Here is a 23,206-nt window from a genome sequence, read left to right on the forward strand (position 1 = left end):
TTAAATAGTCTAAAGAAAATTAAACTAGCATCCAATTTAGAGAATCTCCAATATGAACCCCTGAACCAAATAGACTAATTAAATGGCTTCAGTTTTACCTTGCTTAAATTACAAAAGTAATAATGATTGATGCAGGGCTACCTAAATATTTATAGCTATTTATAGTGGAGACAGTGTGTTATATAGTGACACGCCTTATCAAGCCAGGATAGGAGAAGGCGTCTATACAATAATAGCGTGAGAAATTGGGATTTCCAAATCCTATTCCCCATCTTGAATATTTGCATGTATGGGGTTACAAAGCCTACATGCACATACCAGAGGAAGATTGTGTAAAGGCACGCAAGATGCTACCAAAAGCTGAGATTAGATATCTCATGGGCTACATGGGCGATCACAGTCATATTTACAAGATTTAATTTCCAGCAACAGGAGACGTCAAATTTTCACAAGACGTCACTTTTTAGGAAGGTCTAGAAGATAGCATAATTAATGAGATCGAGGACCCGACACCTACTACGATAAAGGTTGAGATGTCAAAACTACTCACAATCATCTTCCATAAAGATCCTATCGAGAAGAATCAGAAATATATCATAATCACTAATAAGAATCTCATAATTGAAGATATCTTAAACAGCAATTATTATGACTTCGAACAGAACGCGTACATGACAGGCAGAGCAGAAACTCTGAGCACAACCCCAGAGCAAACTCATGAGTAAGATCACGCGGATGAGAGTAATTAAGAAGAATTTTTTAATGCAGAAGCGGAGGGGTCAGTCGATGCTACAATGGAAGAGGCTCTTGAGATAATTTAGAAGAAAATCTCACAATAAAAAGCTCTCATCAAGGAGCAAGCTCAAATCATGAACAACGAACAAGCCTTGGTTGATGGCATCACGAGTCTGGAAACCGTATATGAGTCGATCGAGCACAATGATACCAAGTGGTCAGCGACGTTGGAGTGAAGATTTTCCTCACTTATTGCATCAAGAACGGCCTCAAAATCTTCCAAGCAGACATTCTTACTACGTATTTACACGCGATGCTGCAGCAATGCTAGGTCCTTATAGAATAACTAAAAAGTGTCGATATTATTGACGGAATGGTTTGCTCTTTACTAAAAGCACTATATAGCCTATGTGGATTGGCAGTCCTATGGTATGACATTATAAGTTCAAAATTAAAAGAATTAAGTTACAAACTAATTAACAAGGAATTATGCATCTTCATATAGGAAAGCGACAGCATGGCCATTGCACTCTATATCAATAATAATCTTATTATAGGTAAGTGCGAGGCACAAATCGATAGAATTCTTGACACTTTCGACAAGGCATGAGGAGTTAAGCAAATTAGTGAACCAAAGCGTTTTCTTGACATCAATGTTCACTACGAGAAGAATATAATTAAATTGGAATAACCAGACTATGTTGATGGCATTCTCAACTATTTTAGCATGGTGGATTCCTATCCCCGCTCCCTATCCTTAGAACCCAAATTTACTCTAGAATCAAATAACCTAAAAGCTACTAATGATAAGAAAGAAAAGTTTATAAAGATCACAGGATTGGCTAACTGGTTAACATCAAAAACTAGACCTAATATCATGTTTACCATATGCTATTTACAGCATAAGTAACACGATCCCACAAAGTACGACTATGTCGCTAGAAAGGGAGTGCTATGCTATTTAAAAGACATCAAAAAGTATAATATCATGTTAAACAAAGACCCTAGCAAAGGACTCAAGGTGTACATCAATTCCTCATACGCTGATTACCCTAATGGTAAATCCACTGAGGGATTTATCATTTTCTATGCTAGATTACCGATCTTATAGAACTCTTCAAAGCAAACCCTCGTCGCCCTGTCATCGACCGTATCTGAATACTTGGGAGTAGGAAGTGGGATAAGACAAGGATTATAGATACAAAATATACTGATAAGCCTAGGATTGGTGAAGAAAGGAGAACCCTTAGTTGTTTACACTGATAGCAATAACGCGATGACGGCGTCACACAAACCCGGTACTGCTTAAGCAGTGAGATGGCTACACATCCATTACCACTTTGTGAAGGATTTAATCGACAAAGGGGAGGTTATTCTTAAGAGAATCGACACAAAGGAAAACCCCGCAGACGGATTTACAAAGGCGCTCACGACGGAGCTATTCGACAAATTCCGGAATCAAATTGGAGTGGAGGCATGTTGATTTTTCATGGTTGTGAGGTTTACGAGATTTTCTCAACACCAAGTTGTGCCTCCCGAGTTTCCTTTCTATGTGTACTTTAACTTCATTTTCATTATGCCGCGTCTACGGGGGGGGGGGTCACGGGACCACCGCCATACAGGTAGACATCGGTACCGCATTGGGCCTAGCGTGATCGTAGCAAGGACATCAACCTCGCACGCCACGGATCTCAGATAGTTAGTTAGACTTCTCAATATCACTCTCTCTAGCCCATCATCAAATTACATATATTTAGATTCACGGGACTGCCCGTCATACAGGTAGACGTCGGTACCGCATTGGGCCTAGCGTGATCGTAGCGAGGACATCAACCTCGCATACCACGGATCTCAGATACCTAGACTTCTCAATATCACCCTCTCTCTCTAGCCCATCATCATAGATCATGGGGAATGACCGGGAATTGAGCACAATTCCCGTGCCGAGCACATATAAGAAAACCATTTTTCTGTGAAAGACAAAACAGAGAGAACGGGATACATACAATCTTGCTAGTCATTTTCTTCTTTACATCCCTGTAAGATACTATTCAGGATTGACCTGGAGCAAACCCAACAATCCGACAGGACTTAGTTCGAGACTCTGTCGGATTAGTAGGTTTATTCCAGGCCAATCCTGAAGAGGGTTTTACTGGGATGAAAAGAAAAGAAGTGACTAGCAAGATAGTATATGTTTTTTTGTTCTCTGTCTCTCTATCCATCAGGTTTCAAAGCCGGGTCTTTTATAGACACTTTTGGCGGGGTGATTTGTGAGTCATCAAGAGGGGTAAATTTTGGGCTGAAATCTAGGTGCGCAGACATATGCCCTAAGGTGCCTTTTTAGACCTGTAAGATCGAACGTCGGATCTCTCTGCCTCGTTTCTAATCTGGATTATTTGACAGACTCCGAGTGACTTGTGTCGTTCGTATTGAGATTCGCAGTATGTCCAAGATTCTTCGTGAACTTCGTATACATTTACCTAGGTAGAAAGGATGTCGGCTATGTTGACGCCAATGCTGACATGATTATGACTATGACAGGTCGACCTATATTTTGTAGGGGACTAGTAATCCTGTGACATTCATATGGCGAACTCTAATTGACGAAATTACTAGATTAAGTAGAAATTCGTCAACGACTGTGGAAACCCTACCAAGTACGATGAAGCAAACCTTCCTACTAGAAATAATGTGGTTTCTTGCGATTATCTAGTTAAACAGTGGTGTCTCGAGAGATAAATCAAAAGTAGTAGTACAACTGTACAGTAGTAGATCGCGAAAGGAAGACCGCTCTACATCCGCTATATCAGCTTGGATCATTGGATGACTTTGATAGGGAACAGAAGAGCATCTGATTTCTTAATACTAAAATAGATCAATGTATTAGAAGTGCCCTTTATCACTAAATCGAACTCACTTCTGGATATATTGTTTTGGGTCCTGAGAGGCCTTCCATTCGTCATAGACAGGCTCTACTGCATACCCATCTACTCGGCTAGAGCACTCTAGACCGATTTAACTAGGCATACTTAATTCAGCTTGCTCCGTCTTTAGAGCGCATCAAGAGCAGACTACTTTGGAATCATGAAAATGTCTCTATTCTCTATTTAATCTGGTTCCACCTCTCCTTTCTCGTTTACACATAGCTCAACGCTTATTGAAGTTCAGGTATCGTGCCTAGCAGTACTGTTAGTTGGTTTGTAATTAAACATATAAGATAGTTTACTCACCCCGAGGGAAAGAATGACGATGTTGCTGACGATGAAACAAGCAAAAATACCCAAATCTCTCCAGCGATTATCATAACTCAAGTCAAAGGCTTCATAAAATTGATCTCCAACCTTGTAAGCACAGTATTGACAAGTGTTTGTTGCATTGTTGACAAGGTAGCCCGGAGCGCCCGCTGCAAAGTAAGGAGCCATGTATTCACCACAAGTTTGACCATCAGGCGCAGAAAAGGTATTGAGTTCCGAATTTTTGCAGACGACTTCACGATCATGTAGCTCCGTCACCACCATACCACCAATTAGTCGGGTGAATGGGTCAAGTTGATACAACCATGCTCTCCAGAACTTGGGAATCTGAGGTTTAGGAATGGCCACACCACAAAACAGCGCAAAGGTGATGATCAGAGGGGGATTGAGTTGGGCGGAGATATATGAACTTGGCGTGATTGCTGCAACCATCTGACCCAATGTGACTGCGAAGAACTCAGTGATAAGAACCATGAGAAACTGATATCCGGCACGGTCTGAAGCACTCTGAAAGCCTGGGATATAGTAAATTGGCAAGAAGAAAGCTACTGTGCAGAGTAGACTGTACGGAACTTCTGCCACTACCATAGCAATTGCAAACGCAAGTGATTTATAGGTCTTCGATGCAGACTCCCGATAAGAAATCAGTCGTGAGAGCTCATACTTGGGCTCCACTTGTTGGATGATGATGGCCGGAATGACGGTTATCTGGAACAAAACGAAAACACGGTACTGAAGAGAAGACCGTGAATCGTCTAACTGGAGAAACATCAGACCGGTGAGAAGTGCAATAACCGCGTGGACAAATAACCTGGTAAATCCGTAATTCGGTGATCGCCAGAAGGACAAGTTCGTCCGTCGAACGACAGTTTTGATCTGATACCAGGTAGGCGTTGCGTACTCAACCTCTTGAGAAGAGCTCTCACTTGATCTATTCTGTGCCGCACGTTCATTCTTCATTTTCGTAATATCTTCCTTGATTTGAGCCAGTTCGGGAGATTCACGCCATATATCATCCCAATCACGATCTCCAATTCGAGGAGTTTGGCCAGCACCGATAGCATCAAGCATCCATTCAGCGGGATTTGCGTTTGGAGGACATTGGGCCCCGTTGCGCCGGAAATAATCGATCAGGACACGACTGTCTTCACCAATGTCGCCAAAGTAAACGCAATTGCCGCCCCTCTGTAATAGAAGCAATCGGTCAAAGCTTGAAAACAAGGCCGAGTTAGGTTGGTGAATTGTGCACAGAATAGCTTGACCAGCTGCGGCTAATTTGCGCAGGAAGCGTACGATATTGAAGGCAGACTGGCTGTCAAGACCTGACGTGGGCTCATCCAAAAACAGCAAAAGCTCAGGTTTGGCGGCGAGTTCCACACCAATGGTCACTCGTTTACGTTCCTCCACAGATAAACCAATTTCTGGAAATCCAATAACCGCATCTGCTAATATCTCTAATTCCAATAGAGATATGATTTCCTCAACGTAAGCATGTTTCTCTTCTAACGGCACGTGATAAGGTTGACGAAGTTCAGCGGAGAAGCGCAACGCTTCCCGTACGGTCTGAGTAGGCTCGTGCACATCTTGCTGTTCTGCGTAAGAGGTACCACGCTGGAAAGATGCTCCAGGCTTGTGGCCATCAACTAGAATATCTCCCGTGATAACGCCAATACTCTTTCGAGCAGCCAACACGTCCAATAGTGTTGTTTTTCCGGCCCCAGATGGTCCCATTAAAGCGGTCAGCTTGCCCGGCTGGACATAGCCATAGACCGAGTTCAGCAATTGACGGGTGCCAGATGGTACTGGTACATCGTAATTAATGCCCTCCCAGGTTAGAACTGCTTTTGAGGTAATATTCAAATTTGAGGAAGAATCGACTGCCTCCTTATTCTGACGTCTCTGCTTTTTAGCAATCAATTCCTCGTTCAGCTTCTTCCGCTCGGCGTTCTCTTTCTGATAGAAGGTAATAGTTCTACCGCCTGCACCCCAGTTCACGGATTCTCCCAAATAAGCATTGGTGAACAAGAAGAAAGCAATCAATACCACAATGATTCCAAAGTTACGCCAAAGATCTCCGGTCTCGTAACTGAAGCCGGCACTGAGATAGGCGGAACCTGAAATGATGTTTGAACCCGGGGAACTTCCTTGGAGAGTACATGTTTGATGAGCGATGTCACCATAAGAGGGTACTAGAGACGAGGTGGAACAAGTCAAAGTAATTCGTTTGAACTCGTTCACCATCAAAGCGGCAAATCCTAAACCGAGGGCGTTGATGTAAAAGATCCAGCGCAACCAGACTTGCTCACTTTGATACTGGATTAGATAGCCAGCGGTAAGAACATACAGTGTAATGATGACGGCTGCAAATTTCATCGCATAGTCAAAATCAGGGCACAGACAACCAATTGTTCGGAAGAACAAAGTCATGGAGAGATATCCGGTTATGATGATGAGGACGAATGTGAAGAAGGCTCCGGCGTCGAGGACTAGACCGCACATGAAGTAGACAATAATACTAAAAACCAATATTTGCACGGCAGCAAAAGCAGTATCGACCAGGATTTGGGCGATCCATAAAGCACTTGGACGGTGGAATGTATAGGCTTTATGCTTGTTCACAATTGGACGGCCAAGCATAGTTGAACCTAGCTCTGCGAAAGCTTGGAAAGCGTTGAAAAGTAGCGATATGAACAACAGTCCACCTCGAGTGAATGCGCCCGAACTGTTAGTTGGCAATTTGTACCAAACGGTTCCTAAAACAATAGCCGTGATAATAGATGTAGACCAAGAGACAGTCAAAGAGAATTTGTCCTGCCACTTTACAAGAAACTGGCGTTTCATCAGGGCCCAAATCTGAAGATAGAAGGGGATCGAGTAGACTGAAGATTTAGGGGTGTGCTTTCGTTTGGCTTCCTGGTGAGCAAGCTCGAATTCTTCGTAAACATGCTTTTCTTCTTGGATTTGTGTACGATATGCTGCAATTTCCTGGTCAAGCAATGCGCGGTACTTGGACCCATCGAAAGCCTTTACCAAAGCATCCGGCGTGGACGGCACATTGTCAGAGTTGCGGCCATCTTGGTATTCCCTTTCAAACGGGTCAGTGCAACTGGTCAAATAATCAGGCGTTGTCTGTCGAGGTTTCAGCATAAAACCAAGTCCTTCAAAATAGGCTCTTGCTTCAGTCGTAGGTCCAAAGAAGACTTGGCGGCCTTCGTCAATGACCATGACTTTGTCAAATTGTTCATAGATATTTTCCGACGCCTGGTACAAAGAGACGAATGTCGTTGTTTTGTAGACGTTGGTCATGATCCGTAGAGATTTTGAGAAATCCAGGGCAGTAGATGCGTCCAAACCTCGAGTTGTATTGTCCCAAGCTAAGACGGTGCCAGAAGTGATCATCATTTCTGCGATACTCACTCGTTTACGCTCGCCTCCAGAGACACCTCGAACGAATGCATTGCCGACAACTGTGTTTACTGTATGTTCAATGTTGAACATCTTCAACAACATCTGTATGACCTTTTCCTTGAACTCCTTTTTCGACACACCGGCAGGTCTCTTGCCCGGCGTTTTGGTGTCGAGGGCGAATGCAAGTGTCTGGCCAACAGTTAGGGTTGGATGGTGGACATCATCTTCTTGGTTGTAAACAGCTTCACCGCGAAACCGTTTTGCAAAGGTGCTGCTATCAAATGGTCCGTATGATACCGCACCATCAAACGATGTGTAACCATAGCGTTGATTCGTAATGACTTTCAAGAACGTAGTACAACCAGAGCCGGGCCGACCTAGAACCAATACCATTTCTCCAGGCTTAAGCACGCCTCGGAAATTGTGAAGAATGTCCACTTCCACGCCTTGCTTTTGCAACCCAAGAAGGGATTTTATTGTAGCATACACGTTGAAAAAGCCGATTACGACATCTGGAAACGTCTGTACGAATGTCTTGACTCCGCCGAATCCTCGTACTGTGAGACCATCCCAGATGACACCTACATTTTCGGTCAGTTTGCGTCGATACATTTCACAACTCCAATGTTGATAACCTACCAATATGCTTTGGTCTGATTCCAGCATCGTTCTCGGCAGCTTTAGATCCATGGAGAGATGTCTCTAAGTCCCAAAGTTCGTCGGATGATGCGTTTGAGATACCAGTCTTCTCAAGGTCGTGCACGGAGGCGCATTTCGAACGCTGCGACGCCTGTTTCGACAATCGCCTCGCTTGCTGGGAGATGTTGGAGAACTGTTGATTGAGCTCTGCAAAATCCCTCTCTGCACGCTCGACATCAACGCCGGATTGGATTCGTGAGAGACCGGTAGGGTTGGAGGTTCTCACTTGTTCACGGCCATCTTCATAGGTAACCTCAGTAAGCACACTCTCATCTTCCTTGGTCCAGAATTCAGTGTGGATAGCGGGTGACGACATTATGCCTGTTGGATGAGATCCCAGCACAGGCGCAAAGTATGGTCTGATTCTGTCTGATATATTAATATCCAGGCGAATCTGCAGATTAGATAATTATGATTATTTCCGGGATCTGAATAAAATCAGGGTAACTGCACAGCACCTAGAACCATTTGCACAGCAGTGAAGAAAAAAAGGAGAAGGAAGAAGAAAAGGGGACGACAGTCGGGGACTACCTGCTTTAGCAACACTTTCCCCAAATGGCAGTATCTACCTCCTTTCTTCTCCGCCAAAACGGCGGCCCCATCAGATAAAGTCTACGGTATCACTGTCAAGGTGTCAGAGGGAATGCACTCTATACAGTGCACTCTAGTCTCTAGCAAGATTCAAATTACTAATCCAATTGCGACGCGCGAGGCGTAATGACCAATTGATTACAAACCAACAAGAGCTGATAATAATGGCTTGATATATACTGCGTGATTAAATCCGTCCCCTAATGCGCTCCATTTGCGGGACAAGCTACCTCGAACTTTTTGTTCTGCCATGTGTAGATGTAGTTTTGCTTCATTTGAGGTCACACCGTGCTGCGCCCTGCAAGTGTATCTTAGAGTATGCTGGGTCACCGAACTACGTAGAAAGAGGATGAACTCCGTGGTGGCATTATCATTTGATGATATCTTATAGACCATCAAAATCAATTTATTACATGTCTGTGTAGCAAAATGGCTCCTTCCGCATCTCCTCTTTTTCAGCTAACTAGAGATGAGCGCCCGAAAATTTTAACTCTGCGCGCAGTAAATATGAAATATACAAATATTGCAAAACACCTATGGGTTTCTATACGTCAGGTCCAACTAGCCTGATACATTGCTCGAAGAAAACCACCACTATCCCCTGAGAATAAACGGAAACGACTTCCCCGGGCACAGTAGCACCTTACCTGGTCTCCTAGTCAATGGGAAGCTATACTACGTATGGCCCGATGAAAAATGGGAAATCTAGGTCGCCATACATGTACGTGGCTTACTCGCCGAAAGGATGAGGTTTCCCATGAAGACTGTATTATTGAGCGGCGCCCACATAAGATAGGATGGATGTTTTGGGGCTCATTTCATGGAACTACTAAAGGCCCTATGGTATTCTTGGAGAAGCAATGGGGTACAATCAATGCCCAAAGCTATATTCAACATATAGTTCCTCTTATAACAGAGTATACCCATCACCATCCTTATCTTCAACTAATACAGGATGGTGCTCCAGACCATGGTGCTCAATGTACTATACAAGAGCTTGAGAAAGGCGGAGTCCATATGGTTAGATGGCCGCCTTTCTCTCCTGATCTCAATCTAATTGAAATGGTGTGGAATTGGATGAAGAATTATCTTCAGGTTAATTTTCCTGAAAATATGACACTATTAGAGCTTAGGGCAGCCATTAGAGAGACCTGGGACGCTATTCCAGCTGATTTTCTGCAAGATCTACTGAAATCTATGCCTGAAAGTTGCTGTGCAATTATTGAGCCAGGTGGTGGTCATACTAAATCCTGATATCAATGTGCGTGGGATTATTATTTAGTGCGTGTATATAAACATCAAATTCATCTCTACCTAATAAAGAAGTGATATCCGGTGGAGCTTACTAACGTTACTTACTCAAGATACCAGTACGGAGTAGTCTCTTGTTCAATCCTGGCTTGGCACATCATGATGCGACAAGGCAGAAACGCAGCTGAATAGGACCGAGGTGACATGTCGTGTACGAATCTACGTGGGAATCCTTTCCGATCTCTGCTTGTCTCTCCCTCTGAATCGGCCCTTTTCAATGTGTCTTAGCACTTTGTTTCGAGATGTACCCATCCGTTTCCTGAGCAATAACTCTGTTTAGTCGGATTTAGGTCGTTAAAGGCGAATTCCATTACTATCTCCTTGGGATCCATCGTTATGCCCGATCAGGCAGGTATTATCACAAATATCCTTCAAATCCCGAACTGAATGATGGCCTTGCTGGGCAGTCCAACACGAAGCAAAATGATGACTGTGGGACTATTAGATGTGCTGTGATTGGTCAGATCGGAAACTACCTCTAGCGTGGTTTTTAGATTCCAGCCATCTGAACTAGGGCCTCGGCACTTTTAACATTATTTCAAACTCAATCTGGACCAGTCGTCTTGTTCGTTCGGCTGAGCGGCATTTCTTCTGCTGCCTGCGCAAGCAATCGACCTAAAAGATCTCGATACCGGGGGATAGATTGCTCCTCCGTCTCGAACCCATCGCATATCCATCTTGGGCAGTAATATTGGAAATACAATCTGGCGTTGATATGACTGTTTCCTCCGAAACATTCAGTAAGAAAGATACGTGCCCACATCATTTTGCCCTCCATTCTTTACTGTACTCCTTACTGAATATATATAAAACCGTGTGACCGAAATAGACCCATCTCTTCTGTCACCCAAGACTCAACTAACAGGCTGGGCCCCCCTAGGTAATATCAAATCACACCTTGGCCAAGGCATTCGAGTTGTTCTTCTTGATCCAGAGGCTTTTTGGGCAAATTAGTAATGATCTTTAGTCCCACTTCGAAGTTTTAAAAAGCAAACTGGTCATCGTCGTGAGGTTGTAACTTATATGATACTGAGCACTTTGTCGGGTGGGCCCGACGATTGATTAATTATCCATGACACGATGGCTTTAGCTTCTCTTCCTGCAGGTGGCATAAGCCATAATTTAGGCCGCTGGACGAAAATATGGACGTACACCGACGAAACAACATAGATACATACCTCAGTAGCGCGTAGAAGCAAACTTTATAAGGATGCACAAAACCCTCCAAGAGTCGAGACAGATTCGTCTACAACCACGAATTACACATATACGCAACGTTTCACAAACTACGCAGTCCCACCGAGTCAATCATGTCTACTACTTTGAAGAGACCTACCGCCCTCCAGCTTGGGGAGCGAGTCCTGGTCACCGGCGCAAACAGCTATCTTGCTTCGAACATCATTGATCTTCTTCTATCCCTAGGATATTTTGTACGAGGCACAATCCGTGCTGAGAAGCCCTGGCTTGATGAGTACTTTACTTCAAAATATGGCGTTGGAAAGTTCGAAAGCGTTATCGTCCCTGATGTAACTCACAAAGAATCCTTGGTGAAGGTATTGGGTGATATTAGTGGGGTGATGCACGTGGTATGGAATAGCCTTAACTTGGACAAATAATAACATCGCTGCAAATACATATGGTAAACTAACGTCTTTCCTCTAGGCTTCGGATTTGTCTTTTAGTGCAGACGCAGACAAGGTCATCAATGGCGTTGTCAAGGCCACTCAGTCTGTTTTAGAAGCAGCTGCCGACCAGAAATCCGTCAAAAGATTCGTTCTTACTTCATCTTCCGCGGCGGCTACACTTCCAAAAGTTAATGTCGAGGGGAACATCGTCGATGAGAGTGAGTCCTATATGTTCTCTCACTACCACACCACGTCGCTTAGATTAATAAATGCAGATTCCTGGAACGACGAAGTTGTCAAACTTGCCTGGGATGAGAAAGCCGACCCTCGCAAACCTGCTTACGTCTACGCCGCTTCCAAGACAGAAGGTGAACGATTCGCTTTCAAATGGGTTAAAGAGCACAATCCTCATTTCACTCTGAACACTGTTCTCCCGAATCTCGCTGTAAGTGCTGCGCTATAGCTACCATATATCTATCTACCCGTGCCCACTCGCACCACCCCTACGCCGGGGCTACACAGTGGTTGGTGCGAGTAAGCATGGGTATCTTTTTTTCTGTTTCTGACAGGAGTAGATGGGACCTTTCCTTTCTCCTGATTTCAACGGCTCCTCCGGACAACTTGTGGTTGATCTACTACGTGGTAATCACACGATAATGATGGCTGCGGGACCTCGTAAATCTCCCAAAAATCTCTCAGCTCTTGGACCTATGTTAACTGACAACCCCCAGAATACTATGTCAACGTCCAAGACGTAGCACGTCTCCACGCCATAGCTCTTCTTGATCCAGAACTCAAATCTGACCGATTATTCGCGTTCGCCGGTACTTTTAACTGGACTGAAATTATTGATATTCTACGTAAACTTCGTCCCAACATCAATCTCCCAACGCCCCCTAAAAACGAAGGCCGGGATCTAAGTGTGATCAAACCTGCAAAAAGAGCAGAGGAGTTGATTAAGACGTGGTTTGACCGACCTGGTTGGGCTTCTTTAGAGCAAACTCTCAAGGAAGCGGTTGATAGTGCCGGTCTTTAAATTTAGCGGTAGCCCTGGAGAATATATTTGCTCTGTATGAAAACCTTTAGTGAGTGGTACAGGTTGGAAGTGTCTTGCTAAACCCTAGATGTTAAGCGCGCTTTTGGTTTAGCCGGGTCCTGGATCACGAAACACAGGATTGCGGCAAGGGCAGTCCAACTGCCCTACGTGGTGAGCCTGGAAATATTGAAGTTATTCCTAATATTACGACCGGTTCTAAAAGGAGGAGGAGAAGGATAATTGCATGCAAGTAAAGGGCATATCCCCAGGCAGGAGAAACGGAATAACTAATATTCCGGTGCTGATACTCAACACCTGGGGATTCCCGTACACAGGCGCCTTTGACGCTGTTCTCCCTAGTAGACGGATCTGCAGATTACGCGAGCAAAGCTGGCCTACAATCTTGTTCTCTGGATTGCCTCCTTTGCCACTGAGCGATTAGTCCAGATCCGACTTAATGGAGAAACTGGCCCCTTAATAGATATTGCGTAAGGTTTACCACAAGGATTTCTAGTCTCTGGTATTCTTTTCATACTCTACATAGCGCCCCTATTCTGTCTAGGACACCCAAGGACCAGATTTGGCTAGGCTGACGATGTAGCTGACCTGGCAATCTCTCTGTCTCTTACTACCAACTGCCAAGCCCAACCAGACTCTTTTCAAGAAGCTCTCGACTGGGGCGCTTTTGAGGGTATCACATTTGCACTAGATAAATATAAGCTTCTTTATTTTTCCTGACATAGAGCAGATTAGAGCCCAAACTGCACGCTCTTAGTGATAGTAAGATCAATTATAATCTTAGAAAATATTGAATGTCCATATCTACGCTGGCTAGGAATTCTCGTTGATAAAAAATTTAACTTTTAAGTGGCATTAATTTGCATGGGAATAGACATTTCTGTTTCAGACCATGACTCACACTCACTCATAGGCAACAACGTTACTATTTTGTGACCTTTGTTGGTGATGTTTAATCTTATCGAATAAAAAGTCTCTGATTTACTATCTCATCCATTCGATGTCCAGCTATCTGACATGATACAAAGTTTAGTTCATTTAGTTCGCTGTCCTCGAGCAGTGAATGGGTCTTCTCGGTATGGGCTTCTTCGTTTATATATTCGGGAATGGTCGTTTGCTCCGCCGTTCTTTTCTTAAGATAGATTAGATATATTCTCCACAACTACGATGAACCTAGATAAGAACAAGCTACGCTGACTCGAAGAGCGCTTAAACACGGAGCTCCCTCGCTATAAGCTACTGCTTTTATATATTCTGGTATGGCCATTTCCAGCAGATGTAAAGAGATGCTGTTTTATGGGATAGGCAAGATACCGTACCTTGAATACTACAAGCTTTAGATAAAAACAAGGACGTCAGTGTGAATGGCTATGAGCGCTCCTTATAAGTAATCTGCAGACTGAAGACTGAGTTGTCCTGTGCTGTTAAATGTTTCTATCTTAATTACTATACAGCTTCATCGTCAGCCGACCATATCCGAAGTTTCGCATCGATATTGGCTCGATGGAAGATGGCAAACGTATAGAAGGACCCGTCGTGCTTAAGCCAGCAAATAATGGCGACAGCGATTGTACCGTGGGCCAAATGGACACACAAAGCGACCGATTTGGCCACGTCGAGAGGAGGTCAGTAATGAGTCTCTAAAGACACCATGGCTCCGCTAATGACCTTTGAACTCCAGGCTTAAAAGCCGCCATATCCAGTTTATGGCTCTCGGTAAGTAAATGAGCAATCAATAGAAGAAACAAGCTAATAGACTTCTCGCTAGGTGGTGCCATTGGAACTAGTCTTTTCCTCGGAATCGGCTCTTCCCTATCGACAGCAGGCCCTGCAAACCCTCTACTAGGCTTCACCATCTCCGGTCTCGCGGTTTGCGGCATGATGCTTTCGCTCGGCGAAATGACTACTTGGCTACCAATACCGGGTGCTATTCCGACATTTTGTTCTCGCTATGTTGACGAGGCTCTGGGATTTGCCGTAGGCTGGAATGTGTGTTCGTCCCGACACTCCTATGTCTCTCATTTGACTGACTAATTGTTCCTCAGAATTGGTACTTTGCTTCGATTGTTGTATGTTTGGAAATCAGTGCTGCCTCTGTCGTGATAGACTACTGGCCTGGTGCCCAAGGAATTTCTGTAAGAAAGTGCTCTCTTCATAGGGGCGAAGGTTCTAGGCTAATAACTTCAGCCGGCTGTGTGGATTACCATCATCATCATATTCATCCTTGTCCTCAATGTCTCTGCTGTTGGAATCTTTGGCGAGGCCGAGTTTGTGTTTACTTCCATCAAGCTGATTGCCATCATTGGTCTCATTATTTTATCGGTAATCGTTATGGCAGGCGGTGCTTCAAATCACGAAGCTATTGGGTTCAAGTATTGGAACAATCCTGGAGGTGAGTCGACTAATATTGAAATAGGGTCGACTTTAGCCAACTAACTGACCTACTAGCTATGAACGAATTATCTCCGGCTACTGGAGCTGAAGGCTGTTTCCTCGCCTTTTTCAGCGTCCTGGTTTATGCATGCTTCACCTACGCCGGGGTTGAAATGCTTGCAGCCGCCGGGGGCGAAACCCAAAACCCTCGAGTTAACATGCCCATCGCATTCCGCAGAGTCGCCTACCGTATAGTGGGATTTTACGTCCTCGGCACGTTGTTTGTTGGCTGCATTGTGGCTAGTAACGACCCCAATCTCCTCACCGCATTAGCTCATAATGCCAGTGGTGCAGCTGAATCGCCCTGGGTAATCGGGATTCAAAACGCGGGAATAACAGTCCTCCCTAGTATTATTAACGCTGTCATTTTGACTTCGGCCGTCTCCTCCGCCAATGCAATGCTATATACTGGTAGCCGATACCTCTATTCTCTTGCCCGGGTCGGTCAGGCACCAAGGGTTCTTCTGTACTGTATTAAGAAGTGAGTTTTATACGCATGGATGTTGGTGTTGCCACTGACCCTCGAATCCAGAGGGTGCCACTGTGGTGTTTACTTGTTACAGCTTCTATCTCACTATTAACGTATATGACTGTTTCAGTCGCTGGTTCAACTGTCTTTCTCTGGGTATGAATAGTACCCATCCAGGAAGAATAGCCCAACAAATCGCGATGCTTGTTACTGACCTCGAAAGTGCTTTCTACATTTCTTGGAAGCTTCTCAAGCGAACAAAAGTGCATCCACTAGAGGATGTAGATTTAGTCACCGGAAAAGCAGAGATAGATGCTCTGGATGGTGATTTGGGAACAGAACATCCCAAAACCCTGGCTGCAAGATTGGTCAAGTTCATATAATGTCAACCGGGAGAGGCATGTGTCTACTAAGTAGTTAAACTAAAAGCAGCGCTGTAACCGCCAAAATAAAACAAGGGCTATTTATGTATAATTAAATATGAGCATGATGTAGTTAGTATTTTTATTTTGGTTGTATGATAGTTTTAATCTATTCTATAAGAAAACAAATAGGATTCAGGCAACGTGTGATTATTTCATTTTCAATTGAAATAAAAGATGGTTATAGCAGGCTCATCCCTAGGTATACATGTTTTGTACTCCCTGGATGGAGCAAAAAACTACGTTGACGTAGTAGTCTTCAACAGATGAAGAAAATACCAGGGGACAGGTTTACGGAAGTTCTCCTAATGAACAATAAACTTCAAGATTCCATCCACCAATTGGTACGTCTTTATTAAAGACTGCGGATTGCATCCGCCATATCTCCCATTGATCTGAACCGAAAGTCTAGTGATAGCTGACCCTGGACTTGTGATAATTCCCCGCCCATCGCATTCGGTTTTCTCTCTATCCAGCAAGTACTCAGCCCTAACTTGTGGGCTGGAGTCAGGTCATGAATCAAAGCGTATGCGGTATGTAATATCTTCTCCTTCGGAACTTGAAGGCCCTTTTCGCAATGTTGTACGAGATACTGAAAGTTGTTTAAATCTGGCTTGTAGGACCCGATTTCTTCGGCAATGTAGATGGCATCGAATTTGAAACCAGCAAGCGGACCAGCAAGCGTCTTGCTGAATGATTCTTTGTCAACATTGGATAAGATGACCAGCTTGAAATGTTTCTGAAGTTCGAGCAGTGCTGCGAGAGTGTCGGGAAATACCGACCAGGACCCAATACTGGCTCCAAAAGCTGCACTCTCCTTGTCGGTGACTGTTTCCCTGAGTCCCCACTCAGACGCCAACTCTTCATATACCTTGGATAATATAGATGCGTATTTCAGGGTTGGGAAAGCTTTCTGAACGCGACCCTCGTGATACATATAACGCCGCAAGATTGTAATCTTGTCATCTCTCAATGAATTTTGATTGCCTAAGCGATCAATTAATGGTTTTAAGCCTTGGAATATCCCGCTCTCCCAGTCGACGAGGGTGCCGTAGCAGTCAAACGAGAGTAAGTCGTATGTATCCAGAGGTCGCGCCATGTCGATTTGTGACTTGTAGATGTGGCTGTAGGTAGTGGCTGTAATTATCCTTGGAACTCTCGTATATATACACTATGCCCATAGATATAGGCATAGAGACAGACATAGACATAGACATGGACGTTGACATAAAGATTTTAGCTATTGCCACTTCCGGACAGCAGGGAAGCGCATGCCGACGGGACTAACCTAATATGAAATGCTGATTGAACAAGCGGGGGTGTGGGACCTAACCAATCACAACTTGCTCCCTTTTTGGCCTGGTTGGTTATTTCAACAACCTCTGCCACTATCATCTCATATAGATATCATCCTTCACCTCTCGTCGGTATAGACTTCCTGTTGCCCTTTATGCCATTTGATCATGCCGCGACGAAGACGGGACCGAACGTTTACTGTAAGATTTCCGTTCACATCATTCGTATTACGTATTGACTGACTTGACCAGGGCTGCTGGAGATGCAGGGCGAGGAAGGTCAAGGCGAGTTGTCACCCTCCCAATTTGCTAATCCTGGCTACTGCAGCTAATACAGACTATAGTGCGATGAGCAGCAGCCAAATTGTCGCGCTTGCCAGCGGCTTGGCCAGCCATGCGATGGTTATGGAGCCAAACTAGTCTGGATAGAAGATGAGGGCCAGCCATACAGGTCCGATGGCCGTCGGTACATTGACTGCGGTTCGTTCTTATCTATCATTTCTTCCTTTCCGTACAGTTGAGTGACTTGCTGACGCGTCTATTACAGATGCCACATGGGCAGGTCATGCAATTCTTGACTCCGGTTTAGTGGACCAACTCATAGATGGCTGCGATCCCGAGTGCGCCGAAAGCAGCAGCAGCCAGCCGACACTGGGACTGCCTAAATCCAGCCCATTCGGCTGCTTTCGCGCGTCGGCGAAGAATGCGGATCATCCATTTGGCTTGCTGTCCAATGCATATAGACTATTGACCATTGATCCTACGGACCCATTCAGCTCGAGCAGCGAGGCTCGATATATTTTCTATCATTACACTAGTCATGTATCCACCATCATGATTCCGCTTTTTCATCCCCGTAATCCCTGGTATTTTTACTATCCAGCAGTAGCGCGTTGCTACGAAACATCCGAGCAAAAGGCGCTTTACAATGCAATGCTGTCACATGCAGCTTACAACTTGGCTGGACTAGCCAGCTTGCCAGACAAGATGTTTTTACTTGCAACTGAATATTACACAAACGCAATTGTACAGCTGAAATCCAGCCTGCAGCGAGAGAATCCGGACTATGGTGGAACACTGGCGACTATTTTAACTTTGTGCATGGCGGAGGTGAGTCATAATTCATAAGATATACGCGTATCAATGACGTACTCATTCACACAAAAAAGGTGTATAGCGGGAGACCTGGAACTTGGAGGCTACACCTCAGTGGTGCCTGGACGCTACTTTGTGAACATAGCGAAAAACAGCCCTGGACTGAGTCGGATTTTGCCTGCTGCTCGACGCAGAGCCTGTGTATCACCAAAGTGATCTCTGATACCGGGAAGGGCCTTAAGGGGACTTCTGGGATTGAAGACTCTTGGACGAGGATACCCTTTTTAGATGAGATACTATTCGGTAGCCCTGACAACTTCAGCACATCCATCATGGACGACGATGATGCCGAGCGTTCCCTGGTTTCCCGTGTCTCCTCTACACCTGAATTCGGATTCACTATTGGGTCTACAAAGTCTCTGCTGGCGTGCATTTCGTCTATCACCATCGCTGGTAGGAAGATGAGGACGAAAGCTTTGCACAGTCAACAAGAAGCCGATTTGCTAGATGAAATACTCTCCAAGATCTTTTCGTGTCTGGACAAATGCAAAGAAGAGATCGCATATAATATCTGTGACTCGGAAATTGGAAGTTTTGATGATGATCAATCTCGGATCCTCTCAAACCACCAACGACAGGCTTTTATTTCTGCAACATACATCTACCTTTACAGAGTTCTATTCGACCTCCCGCCATACAGCGTAAGGCAATACGTGTCTGAAGTTTTGTTACGAATATCGGCTTTTCATTCTGCAAGCCACGGAAATCTCTCAATCTGGCCTGCATTCATTGCTGCAGTTGAAGTTTACGCACCAGAGGACATGGCTCTCGCACGGAATTGGTTGCATCACACCACCATGTTTGGGATTGGTAGTAGAGTCTGTGTCCGTAGGCTGGTGGAAGAGGTCTGGAAGAGGCGAGATGAAGCGGCTGCTGAGTTGGGAATTGACAAGGGCTTGATATCAATTGACTGGCGAGCAGTCATGGAAGAACTGGACATGGATATACTCCTTATATAAATACCTTGCAGAAAAACAAAAAGAAAAAGCCACATGATTCTCACTTTTGCAGGGTGTTTGACATCTCCCGTGCCCACTTCGGCTCTATGAACAGAGCTTCCGCCTCGACAAATACAGTGCTCTCTTCGGGATCCTGTATGGTTGCCTTGACCCACGCTTTGCGACCCTCCACCTTTTCGATCTTTGCAGCAACCAGCACCATACTGTCGACGGGTATCGGTGCCCGATAGCTGATATCCAGTTTGACTGTTACTCCGACACCATTCGCAAATCTGGCGAAGCAGACACGACCCATACACTCATCCAGTAGCACAGCAGAGAGGCCACCATGGCATATACCAGCGTGGCCAGCTAATTGGGACCCGAGATGATAAAATGCTAGCAGTTCTCCCTTCTCGTTAGACGTGGCAACGTAAGGTGGACATGAAATTTTCCCTGGTCCTGCCAGAGTCGTAAACGTGAGTTGGTCTGCCTGGTTTTCGGGCGCAGTGGCGAGGACACCGCGGAACTGCTTGCAATCTGGGAACGCTAGGAGTCTCTGCAAAGCTGGGCTGTTGATGGCCGTTGCAGCCATGCTTGCTTCTAGATCGGTTGTCATGTGTGAAATCCTTCCAAAAGGTCGGTTACTCAGCTGTATGCCTAATATAATGAGAGGTTTCGCAGAAAATTACATTTATACCATGTCGTCCGGCCACTTAAGTAGCATTGGTAGATCGGTATAGCCTGCCGTCGTTTACCTGCATTACAAGCCATTCGCAGGATAGATTGAGTAATTATTAAATATCCAAATATTATTATTATAAACCACCTTAGTTATACAGATTATACTTTGAAAATCACGACTTCTTGATGGTACCGTGGATGACACCGCGAATGGCGTCTGTACTTCGGTATAAGTTGCCATGGAGCCAAAGTAGGCCCACAAATCACAATACAGTGTCAGCGGCAAAACGAGGTAGCCGGATAGATAGTCAACTGTCTACATACTGCAGTCATCAGCACTAAGTGGACCTTTGGAGCGTGGATCATGCTCGGTATAAACTGACTACTTAATATAACTACATAGTATGTCTATCTTGCTTGCTATCATATATAAATACCAACAATGTGACCTTTACGCGAGTCAACGTCCGAAGAAGACACAACATACTCAACATGGACGCAAACCCCGTTCTCGTTTCTCACCCAGCAGTGGGCATAGTGCGACTCACCCTTAATCGCCCCAAAGCCCTAAACGCAATTAGCGTTGACTTGCTAGACGGGCTCACCGCATCTCTGAGGGAACATGGAAGCGCTCGCGTCATCATACTCGAAGGTGCGGGAGACCGTTCGTTCTGTGCCGGGGAGGACCTGAAACAGACACTCGCTCCGAAAACAGGCTCGGCCGAAGAGCTGCGCGAAGCATTCCAAAAGCTGCAGGATATCACACGGCTGACATCATCTGCTTCGGCTATTGTAGTAGCAGCAGTACAAGGATACGCCATCGGTGGTGGTGCCGAGATCGCGCTGGCAGCCGACTTTGTTATTGGCGGTCCTAATGCTCAGTTCAAGTTTCCAGAGGCAACTATCGGCCATGCAGTCACCGGCGGCATCTCCTTGCGGCTTGTTCCTATGGTAGGGCTTCTCAAGGCGAAACAACTCCTTATGTTGGGTAATTTTACTGGCGCCGAAGAAGCCCTGAGTATTGGTCTTCTTACAGAAATTGCAGAAGATCCTAAGCAACGAGCTCTAGAGCTGGCGCTGGAGTTAGCAACGAGGCCTGGAATTGCGGCAACAAATTCCAAAACCTCGCTAGAAAGAGCGGTTTTTCCAAATATGGAAAATGTACTTCATGATGAAGTCAATGTTGCTAGCTACTGCTTTGCACAGAGTGCCGCTGCTGACGCCTTCAGTAATTTTGCTAGCAGGAAAGTAACTCTGACCAAGACAAATGGAGCGCATGAAGCTATCAAGTCTGGCGGATTCTCCCGCAATGCTACCGAGGAGATTGTCGCCAAGCTTCGGGCTGTCAAAGACATCAACACTGCGTTCAAAAACGCCCTTGATACCATGCCCGATCGAACTTTTCTCCGCTTTGGAGGCCACGATTTATCTTTTAAGGAGTTCGATGTATCCGTTTCAGCGTTAGCAGGAGGCCTGCGAGAGCGAGGAGTTGGTCCGGGAGATCGAGTCCTCGTCATGATGAGGAACAGCGTAGAGATGGTTCACACGTGGATAGCAACAAACCGGCTTGGAGCCACCTGGGTGCCTGTGAATGTGGAACTCAAGTCCGTCACACTTCAACATGTTGTACAAGCTGCAGATCCAAAGCTCGCCATCGTTGACGCTGAATTTTTCCAAGATATCCAATTAACCAACGTCCTTAAGCAGGAGGACATCTATGTCCAAGGAGGAACCGACCCTCATAGTCTTACAGATCTCTATGACTTCGACAAGGCCATTTCGGAGGCCGTTGAAGTGGCACCATCTACCACGTCCGCTTTCCTGTACACAAGCGGAACAACAGGCCGCTCCAAGCCATGCGTATTGTCTCATAGCTATTTTATCCATCAAGCCTCGCTTCTCATAGAGAGCTTTGGAATCCACGGAGAGGACGTGCTGTATTGTCCTTTTCCATTATTTCACGCAGACGCAACCGCGCTCACAGTCATACCTGCCATCCTCCTAGGTGCAGTAGCAGCACTCTCGACACGCTTCAGTGCGAGCCGATTCTGGGATGAGATCAGGGCAACAAGGGCTACTGTGTACGATTTCATGGGCGCCACTCTGGCGTTGACATACAAGCAGCCGGCGAGTCCCAAAGACTTGGATCACAGCGTTCGACTTGCCTGGGGAGTGCCAATTCCATCTTTTGCTGAAGATTACGAGCGTCGCTTCGGTCATCCTCTTTATACTCTTTATGGCAGTGTTGAAGCTAGTTTACCCATAACTCAAAGGGGCGCTCGTGTACCAGGATCGTGCGGAACCATTAACAAGGGGTTTCAGATCAGAATCGCAGACGAAAATGATGAGCCGGTACTGAATGGCACGGCGGGCCAGCTGTTACTACGCAGTGACTATCCTGGTGCATTTTTTGATGGCTATTTCAATAACCACGCTGCAAATGAGGCTGCCTTTAAGAATCTTTGGCTTCACTCTGGCGACTTGGCCTCGATTGACGATGATGGTAATGTATATTTTGTCGGCCGCTTAAAGGATGTCATTCGCAGACGTGGAGAGAACATCAACGCGGCGGACCTCGAAGAGGAATTCCTGCGACACCCAGCAGTAAAAACCGCGGCTGCGTTTGCAATTCCCAGTACTTTAGGCTCCGGTACCGAAGACGATGTGAAAGTTGCCATCCAGTTGTGTGAAGGTGCTGAAGTTGATGAGACTGCTTTGTGGGCATGGTCGACTGAGAATATGGCACGCTTCCAAGTCCCAAGTGTCATCGAGATTGTGCAGGAGATCAAGAAGACGCCGACTGGAAAACTGGACAAGTCGACCCTCAGTCCGGAAGGTGGTCAGCGTTTTGATATTCGGAGTATCCGTGGCTAGTGTTTTTCATAGAAAATAATTGTTTGAAGCAAGCAACTCAGTCGTGATACTTTCCTCTGAAGCTCATTACTCACCATTTCGCAGTATCACTCCCTTTCGCGGATATTGTGTAAAGGGCCCCTCATTTCATGTCGTCTTGCAAATAGACCATCGATAAGTTGCTGAAGGAGAAAGTAGTCTTCGCGTGACTATTTTTATATTCAAATCTTGCTGATACCCCTTGTACTTCATATATAGAAGTCGTTCACGAATAAGCTAA

At 45.4% G+C, this 23,206-nt stretch overlaps 8 protein-coding genes across 8 annotated transcripts, besides 5 other annotated features; 5 read left to right on the plus strand and 3 right to left on the minus strand.

Annotated features, from left to right (window-relative positions):
* Positions 1-473: part of a mobile genetic element that runs on past the window's edge.
* A 466-nt stretch (positions 474-939) lies between these two features.
* On the plus strand, positions 940-1,345 carry TSTA_081990 (uncharacterized protein; the record flags this gene model as incomplete). The annotated part of the gene is made up of 3 exons (XM_002477884.1): positions 940-1,066; positions 1,141-1,164; positions 1,293-1,345. 3 exons carry the CDS (start codon positions 940-942, stop codon positions 1,343-1,345), a joined length of 204 nt encoding a protein of 67 aa, XP_002477929.1.
* Positions 968-2,206: a mobile genetic element.
* Positions 2,207-3,899: 1,693 nt separating this feature from the next.
* TSTA_082000 (uncharacterized protein) lies at positions 3,900-8,412 on the minus strand (the record flags this gene model as incomplete). Its single annotated transcript, XM_002477885.1, has 2 exons — positions 3,900-7,978; positions 8,037-8,412. 2 exons carry the CDS (start codon positions 8,410-8,412, stop codon positions 3,900-3,902), a joined length of 4,455 nt encoding a protein of 1,484 aa, XP_002477930.1.
* An 821-nt stretch (positions 8,413-9,233) lies between these two features.
* Positions 9,234-9,935: a mobile genetic element.
* Positions 9,489-9,791: a mobile genetic element.
* Positions 9,936-11,248: 1,313 nt separating the features above from the next.
* TSTA_082010 (NAD dependent epimerase/dehydratase, putative) lies at positions 11,249-12,659 on the plus strand (the record flags this gene model as incomplete). Its single annotated transcript, XM_002477886.1, has 5 exons — positions 11,249-11,584; positions 11,661-11,841; positions 11,899-12,068; positions 12,199-12,298; positions 12,355-12,659. Exons 1-5 carry the CDS (start codon positions 11,309-11,311, stop codon positions 12,657-12,659), a joined length of 1,032 nt encoding a protein of 343 aa, XP_002477931.1. The 5' UTR covers positions 11,249-11,308.
* A 399-nt stretch (positions 12,660-13,058) lies between these two features.
* Positions 13,059-13,523: a mobile genetic element.
* Positions 13,524-14,180: 657 nt separating this feature from the next.
* TSTA_082020 (arginine permease, putative) lies at positions 14,181-15,962 on the plus strand (the record flags this gene model as incomplete). Its single annotated transcript, XM_002477887.1, has 7 exons — positions 14,181-14,302; positions 14,359-14,393; positions 14,446-14,666; positions 14,723-14,812; positions 14,865-15,069; positions 15,126-15,591; positions 15,674-15,962. 7 exons carry the CDS (start codon positions 14,181-14,183, stop codon positions 15,960-15,962), a joined length of 1,428 nt encoding a protein of 475 aa, XP_002477932.1.
* Positions 15,963-16,356: 394 nt separating this feature from the next.
* TSTA_082030 (haloalkanoic acid dehalogenase, putative) lies at positions 16,357-17,218 on the minus strand (the record flags this gene model as incomplete). The annotated part of the gene is made up of 2 exons (XM_002477888.1): positions 16,357-17,125; positions 17,205-17,218. The coding sequence occupies 2 exons, from the start codon at positions 17,216-17,218 to the stop codon at positions 16,357-16,359; spliced, it is 783 nt and encodes a 260-aa protein (XP_002477933.1).
* A 246-nt stretch (positions 17,219-17,464) lies between these two features.
* TSTA_082040 (uncharacterized protein) lies at positions 17,465-19,410 on the plus strand (the record flags this gene model as incomplete). Its single annotated transcript, XM_002477889.1, has 4 exons — positions 17,465-17,497; positions 17,641-17,776; positions 17,844-18,406; positions 18,466-19,410. 4 exons carry the CDS (start codon positions 17,465-17,467, stop codon positions 19,408-19,410), a joined length of 1,677 nt encoding a protein of 558 aa, XP_002477934.1.
* TSTA_082050 (uncharacterized protein) lies at positions 19,239-20,008 on the minus strand (the record flags this gene model as incomplete). Its single annotated transcript, XM_002477890.1, has 2 exons — positions 19,239-19,383; positions 19,455-20,008. The coding sequence occupies 2 exons, from the start codon at positions 20,006-20,008 to the stop codon at positions 19,239-19,241; spliced, it is 699 nt and encodes a 232-aa protein (XP_002477935.1).
* Positions 20,009-20,565: 557 nt separating this feature from the next.
* TSTA_082060 (coenzyme A synthetase, putative) lies at positions 20,566-22,947 on the plus strand (the record flags this gene model as incomplete). Its single annotated transcript, XM_002477891.1, has 1 exon — positions 20,566-22,947. One exon carries the CDS (start codon positions 20,566-20,568, stop codon positions 22,945-22,947), a length of 2,382 nt encoding a protein of 793 aa, XP_002477936.1.
* Positions 22,948-23,206: the final 259 nt, after the last annotated feature.

This window comes from Talaromyces stipitatus, genomic scaffold (assembly GCF_000003125.1).
Source record: "Talaromyces stipitatus ATCC 10500 scf_1105507295527 genomic scaffold, whole genome shotgun sequence".
NCBI classification, from domain to species: Eukaryota; Fungi; Ascomycota; class Eurotiomycetes; order Eurotiales; family Trichocomaceae; genus Talaromyces; species Talaromyces stipitatus.